The sequence below is a fragment of the Mercenaria mercenaria genome, chromosome 1 (genome assembly GCF_021730395.1).
Source record: "Mercenaria mercenaria strain notata chromosome 1, MADL_Memer_1, whole genome shotgun sequence".
NCBI lineage: Eukaryota > Metazoa > Mollusca > Bivalvia > Venerida > Veneridae > Mercenaria > Mercenaria mercenaria.
This window is the reverse complement of record NC_069361.1, coordinates 114,466,432-114,478,479: the sequence shown is the minus strand read 5'-3', so window position 1 is coordinate 114,478,479 and position 12,048 is coordinate 114,466,432. Positions and strand designations below refer to the sequence as shown.

General features: G+C 34.7%; 1 protein-coding gene across 1 annotated transcript; it reads left to right on the top strand.

Moving 5' to 3' along the window:
- Positions 1-6,891: 6,891 nt before the first annotated feature.
- Positions 6,892-11,656, top strand: LOC123545241 (cartilage acidic protein 1-like). Its single transcript, XM_045331589.2, has 6 exons — positions 6,892-7,145; positions 7,502-7,675; positions 8,125-8,270; positions 8,544-8,775; positions 9,350-9,396; positions 11,519-11,656. Exons 1-6 carry the CDS (start codon positions 7,136-7,138, stop codon positions 11,654-11,656), a joined length of 747 nt encoding a protein of 248 aa, XP_045187524.2. The 5' UTR covers positions 6,892-7,135.
- The last annotated feature ends 392 nt before the right edge of the window (positions 11,657-12,048 follow it).

The following is a 12,048-nucleotide window of genomic DNA, read 5'->3' as shown; positions in this document are numbered from 1 at the left end:
ATTTGCATTGGTCGATAGTCAGTGGTCACTTGCTGGGGGTCTAAATGTATACGCGTGGACTTCTCTCTTTTTTTTTCTTTTTTTTTTTGCTAATGGGGAGTAAATTTTCAGCACTTTCTAACGATTTGAAAATATCTCGGTTTTAGCACATGTCAGCTTTTCATCTACGAAACAATATTTGAACTCGCAATAAATACAAATCAAACAGGGGTCTGTAACGGAGCAAGGGTATATGGAGATTTTTGGAACTTCGTCAAATCGTTCAAAAGGTCCTTTTTGCCTCGGATGTAAGATATTTCCTTATTTGGGAGCTGCAGACCTTGATATTTCAGAAACAATTTAAAAATGAATTTCGTGTAATAAATGTTGATACTACGGAAGCGTGAAAAGGCCATCAGACGATAATACGTTTTATTACGTAATAGGTGCGGAATGGATATAAGGTTATTACAACCATTGTTCCTCACTCGACGAGCAATTTTTATGGGTTGATTATATCCATTGACGATTTGCTATTTTTTATTTATTGTATGGTACAGTAAAAAAACAAGAGGACCATGATGGTCCTGAATCGCTCCCCTGTCCCCTCATGACCCAGTTTTGAACTGAGTATGACGTCGTTTTTTCTATTATTTGACATAGTGACCTAGTTTTTGAGCTCATGTGACCCAGTTTTGAACTTGATCTAGGTATCATCAAGATAAAAATTCTGACCAATTTTCATGAAGATCCATTGAAAAAAATATGGCCTCTAGAGAGGTCACAAGGTTGTTTTATTATTTGACCCAGTTTTGAACTTGACCTAGATATCATCAAGATGAACATTCTCACCAATTTTCATGAAGATCTCATGAAAAATATGGCCTCTAGAGAGGTCACAAGGTTTTTCTATTTTTATACCTACTGACCTAGTTTTTGACCGCACGTGACCCAGTTTCAAATTTTAGCTAGATATCATCAAGGTGAACATTCAAACCAATTTTCATGAAGATCCATTGAAAAATATGGCCTCTAGAGAGGTCACAAGGTTTTTCTATTTTTAGACCTACTGACCTAGTTTTTAACCGCAGTTGACCCAGATTCGAACTTGACCTAGATATCATCAGGATAAACATTCAGACCAACTTTCATACAGATCCCATGAAAAATATGGCCTCTAGAGAGGTCACAAGGTTTTTTTATTATTTGACCTACTGACCTAGTTTTTAATGGAACGTGACCCAGTTTCAAACTTGGCCTAGATATCATCAAGATGAACATTCTGACCAATTTTCATGAAGATCCATTGAAAAGTATGGCCTCTAGAGAGGTCACAAGGTTTTTCTATTTTGAGACCTACTGACCTAGTTTTTGACCGCACGTGACCCAGTTTCAAACTTGCCTAGATATCATCAAGGTGAACATTCTGACCAACTTTCATGAAGATCCATTGAAAAGTATGGCCTCTAGAAAGGTCACAAGGTTTTTCTATTTTTAGACCTACTGTCCTAGTTTTTGACTGCACGTAACCCAGTTTCGAACTTTCCTAGATATCATCAAGGTGAACATTCTGACCAATTTTCATGAAGATCCATTGAGAAATATGGCCTCTAGAGAGGTCACAATGTTTTTCTTTTTTTAGACCTACTGACCTAGTTTTGGACTCCACGTGAGACAGTTTCAGACTTGACCTAGATATTATCAAGATGAACATTCTGATTAATTTTCATGAAGATCTCATGAAATATATGGCCTCTAGAGAGGTCACAATGTTTTTCTATTTTTAGACCTACTGACCTAGTTTTTGACCGCAGGTGACCCAGTTTCAAACTTGACCTAGATATCATCAAGATAAACATTCTGACCAATTTTCATAAAGATCCCGTGAAAATTGTGACCTCTAGAGAGGTCACAAGCAAAAGTTTACGCATGCGCGGACGCACTGACGGACGGACGACGGACGCCACGCGATCACAAAAGCTCACCTTGTCACTTTGTGACAGGTGAGCTAAAAAGTCACCATGTTTTTGCAGAAACGAAAATGAAAGTTTCTCTGGATTATTCATAAATGATTGTCATAAATCTATGAATAATACATATCTCAAAGACCAGATTAAGTTAAGGATGTCTCTATGTCTTGACTGAGGAATTCTCTTAATGTTTTATAGTGTCTTAATTGGTTTTAAAATAATTTTACAAGTTGTTGTTTTTTTCTTATTGTAATTATAAGCTATTTCAGACGATCACGTTGAAAAAAACAAACAACCAGTTTTTTACTAGACTTTTCATACGTTGAGCATTTGGCATTAATAAATATATATATTTGACAATAAGCTAAAGTCATTTTACTCGTAAAAAAGATATTTTAAGTTTGTTTTTTGCATACAGTTTGACCTGATTTCCCTGCTAAAATATGTACCTAGTTCCATTTAAAACATCCTATATAGATCTACTAGTAGAGCATATCCGATTTTACATAATGAAAATAAATTTAACAAAATGAGTTTTGTCATGCTTCCCAGATTTTCAATTCTAAAATTTCTTTTTAAATAGGGACAAAACATGCCAGTTCATTTGATATTTTCCAAACGACACGAACCAAATCAGATTCGATTCCATATAATGTTTCTTAGGCCGAAGACACATTTCAAGGACTGACCGAAAATTTGTCGCCAGTAACTCGTTCTTTATTTAATATGTGTTACGACAGTGTCCAGTTTATCTTAGAATCAATAGTTCATTTAAATATAATTTGGTACATGGTTTTGCAGCAACAACAAAGCGACTTCAAAGACCTTCAGCCAGATGGTATCGAGTTGGAAGGAAGAAATGAAACCCTAATTGAGAAATCGACACGAAAATCACCTGTAAAAGATGTGACTAAAATGACAGATCAACTAATGGAATTATGTGATTTGTTAAGTGTAATACCTTTAAAAATAAAAGTTAAAAAAATATTCTAACACGATCCGATTCATTTTCCTATTCATTCTAACACGATCCGATTCATTTTGCTATTAAACAAAGAAGACAGAAAACAGTGAAATATTATACAACAAATCACTGTTCTGACGTCACAATTATTACGTCATGGTGTCAAACGGAATAGCGGCGCGCTGGAAAAGAAACCGATTGAAAACGGGCAAATATTTAATGAATGTCGTCAAGAATCCTTGGTAACGTGTTAGAATCGAAATAATATATCTCATTTAGTGATGCGCTCTTGAATAAATCATTGTTTGGAGTTCAGATGCTGGATGAGATATATTATTTCTTAAATATATCTCATTTAGTGATTTTTTGCTGAATAAATCATTGTTTGGAGTTCAGATGCGAAGGAATTATATCACGAGGACGCATCCCGAGTGATATAATAATACGCATCTGAACGACAATGATTTTATTCAAGAGCAAATCACTAAATGAGATATATTATTTCGATTCTAACACGTTACGAGCGACTTTAAAGTACATCCTTGACGGCATTCATCAAATACTTGCCCGTTTTCAATCGGTTTCTTTTCCAGCGCGCCGCTATGCCGTATGACGCCATGACGTAATGATTGTGACGTCAGAACAGTGAATTGTTGTATAATAATTCACTGTTTTCAGCCTTCTTTGTTTAATAGGAAAATGAATCGGATTGTGTTAGAATAAACGTTAATTTGTGTAACAAATCCTTGATATATCTCATCTAGTGATTTGTCGCTGAATAAATCATTGTTTGGAGTTCAGATGCGAAGGAATTATATCACGAGGGCGCAGCCCGAGTGATATAATAATACGCAACTGAACGACACACAATGATTTTATTCAAGACCAAATCACTAAATAAGATTTATTATTTCGATTCTAACACGTTACCATGGACTTTAAAGTACATCCTTGACGGCATTCATAAAATATTTGCCCGTTTTCAATCGGTTTCTTTTCCAGCGCGCCGCTATGCCGTTTGACGCTATGACGTAATAATTGTGACGTCAGAACAGTGAATTGCTGAATAATAGTTCGTTGTTTTCAGCCTTCTTTGTTTAATTAGAATAGATGTTTAAACTAAATTTACAATGTGTATATGTTTACAAATGTTGCATGCGCGATAACAGTTGTCTAAATTTTGCATTACAGAGAGAACGTGTATCTTTAATTATATTTTATTGATTTATATATACATCTATATACAGAAACAAAACATTTGTGATACATTAAAAAGCAAAAGGGCTGGGCCCAAGTTCTTACAACATTAGCGATCGGTCCACCCGAAATCGCTTGAAAATCGCTCAGTACATAGTCCGGAAGCATTACATGCCAATACAAGCTGCACCATTCTTAATTGAGCCGCGCCATGAGAAAACCAACATAGTGGCTTTGCGACCAGCATGGATCCAGACCAGCCTGCGCATCTGCGCAGTCTGGTCAGGATCCGTGCTGTTCGCTTTCAGATCCTATTGCAATTAGAGAAACTGTTAGCGAACAGCACGGATCCTGACCAGACTGCGCGGATGCGCAGGCTGGTCTGGATCCATGCTGGTCGAAAACCCACTATGTTGGTTTTCTCATGGCGCGGCTCAATTAATGATTAAAGACGTGATCAATGGTTAATTATTTATATGTTCTCAATAATCATCGCATGTCTGTTTATTACAAAACTAGCTATTCAGCCGGTTTAGATCTCACTGCACGATCGTAGTTATAAAATATTCAGTTTCTTGCACCTATGTGTGGCAGTGTATTTCAATAGTTTTATGTAAGATAGATTGATGTTTCGTCTGTTTTCCTGAATTATATTCAATCAGCTGAAACAGTTGACAGTTTGCTACATATGTAGGCGACTATATGACCTGTTAAAGCATCATTATGTTTCAGGAATTGTTTCTGAATTTACTTTTATCGCAGTTTAGTATTACATTTTGTATTTTGCGTGAGTTAACAAATTTGGATTTTGCGCCAACTGGAAGAACTTCCGGTATAGCCGTATCAGACCTAGATAATGACGGAACTTTTGAAGTTATTGTCTCTGTGTAAGTATTCGCCTTCTTTTTTAGTCGATATGAAATGTTATGAACGTTTTAAAAGTTGTCTTGACTTATAGAGCAGCAGTTTATTTTGATAAACACAACTTGTAAAACCATTGTTACTGAAACCATATATCGGAATTTTAATTCGCATATATAACATTGACTTTGATATACTTCAGTTTAGATGGACCAAACAAGATTCTGAAATACGACAAAAGAACAGCAAAATACTATGATGTGTCAAGACTTCACCCAAAATACAATGTGACACGTGATAGAACAGGTAATGTAATAGCTGTTCACAAAGATTTTAACAATTTAATCTTGGGATAACATTTTAAGAGGTATATAGAAATACCGTGAATAATTATTATACACATTAATCAGTGACTATAATAAATCAGTTTTTATTTAGTATGTCCATGCGAATAATTCTTTACTGGTGTAACACTTTCATAAGTCAATTCAATTATAGTATTGTTAATTAGTATATATATGTGTGTTACATAGATATTCGCCATGTAGTAATTCGGGAAAAAAAGCAAATAGTGGGGTAAGCTTCCGTAAATTCTAAGTTGCAAATACCTAAAAAGTAAAAGATTAGAAATGTTAGATATCTTTAATTATAGGGAGAACTATTTCGGTGTGTACTTGCGACATGGATGGTGATGGGACAGAAGAAATCTACTTACACAACCACAACGACGTCTATCCGGCAACCACTAGTGTATCAGTGGTTCCTGACAAACTGTTTAAGGTCGTAGATGGTGAATATATTGACCTATTTCATTTGACAGAAGAACACAGGGCGCTGGCACCTCGATATGGCGGTAACTCTGTAGCGTGCATTGATCGCACCAGAAGCGGGATGTATGACATTATTGTGACAACTTTCACTGAAGGTTTTTTTTTTAAATATATTTCGTATTTTTACGTTTTCTTCCTCCGTCACTCTTTCAGAGATGTAACAAATAAAAACGTTGCTTTTTCAACGAATTGGATACTTGTGTCATGCAGTGACATTAGTGTTTAAAACTTTCAAATAATTTGTTTTAAAATGTTTAAAAATAGTTGTATATGTAAAATCTCGAACTTTGTTAATAATTTTAAAAGAACAAAAAGAATTTACATGCTGCCATTATAAAAATGTTTTATTTCTTACTAAACATTGATAAGATTTTGCAGTGTCAAACTAATTGCTATTATACGTCTGTTAATGGTCTTATTGCATTTTATTATATAATCTTAATATCTGTTTATGAGAGAATAATCTTTTGACACGCAAGGACAGAGGTCCCTGGTCACGTGAAATCACGTAAAATCTCACTAGGTATCGCGGTATGCGAGATTTGTTGCTAGGGGACATCTAGGTTTTCTGCAATATTATTGGTTGATTTTATTGTAGTCATGAACATCATAAAAAGTCAATGGGAACGGTAGACAGGAATTTTACCTACGGAATAAGAAGGACATATACTTCTGTGTTTCATGTCGAGATATCCGACTAGATAATTACAAAGTTTTAATTAATTTAGTTGTGTTTATAGAAATTATTGTTGTTATGTGGACATCCATATATTGTTGTTGAAAACTGAATAAAAGAAGAAACAGAATCTGGATTTTGCTAATTCCCTCAATTAAGCGGACTTAAGCCAAACAAATAAATAAATACTCGAAAAACAGAATTTGAGCTAAAAAAAAAATCCCCAAAGAAATTTTACGTAAAACGCGCAAGCGTTACACTTGCACATTTCTTGAAATAAACACTATAGAGAAATTTGTTTCTTTCCAGCAAAAGAAAAAGGATTACTTTTGTATTTCCGTTATTAGATAAGCATCCGTTAACAAATAAACATATATGCAAATTAAACATTAGCTAACGGATTCAAATAACTATATGTGTCAGCCAATCGTTTATTAAACGGACATGATAATCAAGTGATACGCAAATCAGATATGCTGGAATATTTTCTTATAATGTATACAATTATCGTCTTGACCACCATTGTATTTATCTAAAATATGCAATTTTAGATGGGAAAGGAACTTACAAAGTTTTATCAGCACAACAGAAGTATAACGAGCGTCAAGGGTCAAGTCAACACGTGTTATCAGAAATTTCGCAGATAATTGGCTTAAATATGGAAAGAGGTAAAGTAGACTATTCAACGTCCCAGGTCATATGGCAGTTTTCCAGCGTTTTTAATCAAGGAAACCCCAGATTGTCCTCCGTGAATTATTTCAGGCACAAGTGGGAACCTGGGTTGGACCAGCTAGCTGGATTGCTTCCTCACATGAAAATATTCTACATTTAAGAGAATTTCGAATCGACAGCGATGATGGGCAAGTAATTGGACGCCAAAGGAGGCTCCCTAAAAGACACAATATTAATACGTTTTAAATCTATATTGTATTTGCAAATAAATTATGGAAATTTTGGAATTAAATATGGTTCATCTCAGTTAACACGTATTCTGCTTTATGTTTCATATTAAATGTTCATGCAGATGGTCGCGGGATACTTGTTGGCCCGATATTATCAAACGAATACAGCAGTAATATCTTCATAACGAACGACAATAGTTACCACACTGGCAGTTATGTGACCAGACATGATGGTAGAAATGTCTTACTCAAGAACAATGGTGATGGAACTTTTCAGGATGTTGCCACAGAGCTGGGTATGCCTTGTTTACATTTTCATGTTGTTACAGTATCAAACCTTAAGAACAGATTGGGGCAATTTTACTTCAGGGATATTTAATCCGTGTTGCTGTTGTTGCATTTTGCATTTCTAACCGTCTCTCTGTATTCAATGTTCTACAATTACATGTAAATGACTTTCATGGTAAGTTACATATGCGGATATCATGACGTATGAAAAACATGTAAAAGGTTTACCAACTGTCACATTCTGAGCCCAAAAATATTTTAGATTGAATCGTCTTCATTTTTCTGTCATTCTACGTGAAATAATTAAATTTACTGGAACTGTTAACTGTACAAATTTGTAATCGTTCGTCATAGATATGAATATGTTTATATTTGCAAAAGCTTACAAAACAAATATAAAGCAGATGCATCAGAATTTAAAATGTAAAACTAGTGGTAATTGATGATGGTTTTGCAGGTGTTGCAGATAGGAATTATAATGGGCGCGGTTCAGGAATGCTGGACTTCAATGCAGATAGTAAATTAGATATTGCATTAACTAATTGGCTTGGTCCGTCTAGAATGTTTCAACAACAAGATGACAACAACAGGATGCAGTTTCAGGTAAACTATTAGATGTAATTATAGTTCGATTTAAATGAATGTTATGTATGCTAATGAAGTCTGCAATACGATTTCCGTTTCCAACTTGTAGTTTTGCAAATAAAGCTAATTGTCAAAAGGTTGCAACTTGTTCAAGACTTGTTAAGATTCTTTTAATCAGTTAACGTTAGAAAACAAATAGTTCTGTTACAAATACATTATACACTAAATATGTTTCTTCTTTATAAAGGATATGACCACCTAAAAGTTGAATACCCTATTGATCTTTTAAAGGAAACTGAAGAATCCCTATTTAGTCATTCAACGGCATCAGCTGCACTACTGACTTGTGACTTTGATAATGATGGCCAAGCAGATATACTAAAATCAGGTGCTAACGGAGATATAAACTGGCCAAAATACAACGGAATATTTACAATTATTTCTCGGAAAAAGTCAACAGATGAGAAAATAAAGAAAACAGAACTAGCGGATGATGAAAACTTTAAACGACTTAGAATACGAGGTAAAATCTTCAACTTGCGTATTGCAGTGCCGTTTTCTTATAAATACTCTACTTATAAAGAAGAAATTGTTTCATCATAATTGAACCTGAACTTTGTAAATAAATACGGAACTTCTTATTCAGGGGCGTCCACGACTAAGCGGTTAAGGTCGCCGACTTTGAAACACTTGCCCCTCTGTACTGTGGGTTCGAAACTTCGCTTATTTTTTACAATTATTTCGTTCGAGGAGGCCATTCGGTTGGCTTGCGGAAAGTCAATGGTTATTCCCAGGTATACGCCCGTGATAAAATAATGCCAGAAGGGGAACACAGGGTCTTCCTGCAGTATAAAAACTTGGAAAGTCACCATTTAGCCTCTAATTGTATCGATGTACCTTAAACCAAACAAAATGGGTTCTTCCTCAAAGATCAGCAATCCTATCAAAGCGCAATCCAACATTAATGTTATTTAATTAATGGTGTTTTATGTGCATTTAAATATTAGAGCTAATGTCATCTTATTAAAATACTCCATTTCAACATTTGCATACGTTGATTATTGCTTTTACAATAATTTTGAATTTCATCTATTCAGGAATGGCTGTAGCAGATCTCAATGGAGATGGAATCCTTGAACTATTTGTTAGTCATGATAAATATAAAAACAGAACATTTTCTGTTTTTCAAAATGAGATAAATACCTTCGATTGGATAAGATTCGTGCCTCTTACAAAGTACGGCTCATCTGCTAGAGGTAGTCTTGTTACTTTGACACTTGAAAGCGACGAAGAAAGACGCGTCGTCATTGGTGGGGATTGTTCTTTTATGTGCCAATCAGAGCCGGTCGCTCATTTTGGAATTGGTAACGCCACTGTTAAACAGGTGGAAGTAATTTGGCCCGATGGTCGCACATTTAGAAAATATTTATATAAAGAAGACATAAGAAAAACATTAGTAATCACATATTCTGGAAATGTGACGTACAGGAATTTGGAGACTCTAAGCGACGCTAAAGTTTCAGCAGCTTGCCTCTTTAAGGCATATTTGTATGTTTGGTTTATATATCTTTATTTCATTTTAAATAGATTATGTACTGGCGCTTATAATCGCTAACTTCTGTTTTCCTGTATCCAATATAATTAATAAAATTTAAACCAAATGTGTCAAAGACTGTTGATTCCAATATTGTTGCATGCTGTTTCAATACTAAGAAAAATAATCATAAAACGAAGAAGAGGTTTTAAGATGTGAATGTTTATTGTACATTTACTTCATGAATCATGCATAATTCAGGTCAATGGAAAACAATACATAGTATACATAAAATCAAAGAAAATGTAATAAAAAGTTACATAGTCTACACTGCCAATTAGCATCCCTCATTTACTAGAAGTTTCATTATTCTATTCATTATACATTGCAAAACCTCACCTATTTACTAGTCTTCATCAGTTTATTTTTAACCTAGTGTGAGTTAGGGTTCCTATATATGGATACGATTGTTCTTTTAGTTGTTTTTTGTTATTTTTTGTTACTTTATTGATAAATGCATAGACAATCAACACATATTATTACATTACCAAACATTTACAAATAGATTGGAATACGAGTTAATTGCTACATCAGTAACGGATCTATCCAAAATACGGCATATTCACATATGTACTAAATGAAAAGACTATGTGCAGAGCATGTTCTAACGATAATAAAAGAGAAAAAGTGGAAGGGATGATATGAAATGCAATGAGAAACATATCAAACGCGACTCTTAAACTGATGAATATACCGCCACCTACCACCGACAGCATCGAATCTCCTGCCAATACCGTCCCAGCAAAGCCTACCCGCAAACGCCATAAGCGGACCTTAAGAGATATGTGTAAAAAGTTCCTTTAGTTCCGTCTAAATACCAAGATTACTGCACGCAAATAGCCATCCGTTTACCCCATCCGCAAACACACAAAAATCATCATAACGTTATTTGTATGTTAACTAGATATGTGTTCAAATGACACAGAGGTCCCATATTTACAAGTCAATGTATGCGTGGCAATTTTAATCGATTGCATTTATTAACTTTCATCTAGAGCAAGTACTGATATGAAAAATAGGCCTTGGAAATGGGAGGTTGCTGTTGACGGGGGCGGGGTAGGGATGCTATAAAACAACGTTTTAGAAATACTTGATAAAAGAAACTAAAAATAATTACTTTTGTTTATTTGGGTGGGTGAGAGCGGTTTCACATGCTGAATAACGTTCCCATAACGTTTCAAGACTCTATGTCAACTACCTTTTGAAATGGTTGCGACACAATTTTTTACGCCCTTTACATATATTTTTGATTATGTCACGGGTCATAACTTTGGTCTTACCGAGTAAAATCCATGAATAAATAGAAGGCGTGCAATTTTACATACTGAAAATATTTCATGTAAAGTTTCAAGTAAATGGCCATACCGAGTGAATCCAAAAACATCAAAGGGACGCAACTTCTCATGCTGAATAGCATTTCTATAGTTACATGACTACAGTTCAAATACGTTTTGAGATAACTGCGACAGAAAAGTTTATGACCTTTGTACATATTTTGACTAAGTAAGGGGACATAACATTGGTCTTGATGAATGAAATCCAAACGAAAATCCCAGGTGCGCAACTTGACAACATGTCTCTTAGTTAAACACTTTTGTAGATATGGAGCGCGAATAATATTCCATGGTGAATTCTAATGTGCGAATGAATTATCATGAGCAATTATTTCAAGACTAATGTCAATCATAGACCTTTCCGGAAAGACGAAGGCACTGAAAATAGTGAGAATGCTCTTCAAAGCACAAACAAAAGAACAAATGAGAACTATATGGATCCGCATTTAAATAGTTATAACAAGCAAATTCGATGAATTGGTATCCCCCGCCGAAATGGTTTGTGGTGAGGAATGGCAAAAAGTTAAGGATGTTACTTGAAGCAAATAATTTCATTTAATTTAGTCAAAATCAGTTTAACAGAAAATGAATGTTTTAAGTGTACATAACAAATGTATGTTATGTTGATCCTGACTAATGAAATTATTTTGAATGGAATATGTTTACTGTAATAAGCTTAGCTTTTAGAATTAAATGGAGTTATTTGAAATGTGAGCTTGAAGCGTAACTAGAACGAAATATTGTCTTCGAGTAGTTTGGCACCAAGTGTTGCTATTTAACATGAACATTTGAACTTAAAAGAACAGAATGACGTCCTTAAGAGAGTACAATCAAGTAAGATATCTTGAACATGGCTGGCGCCGGGGTG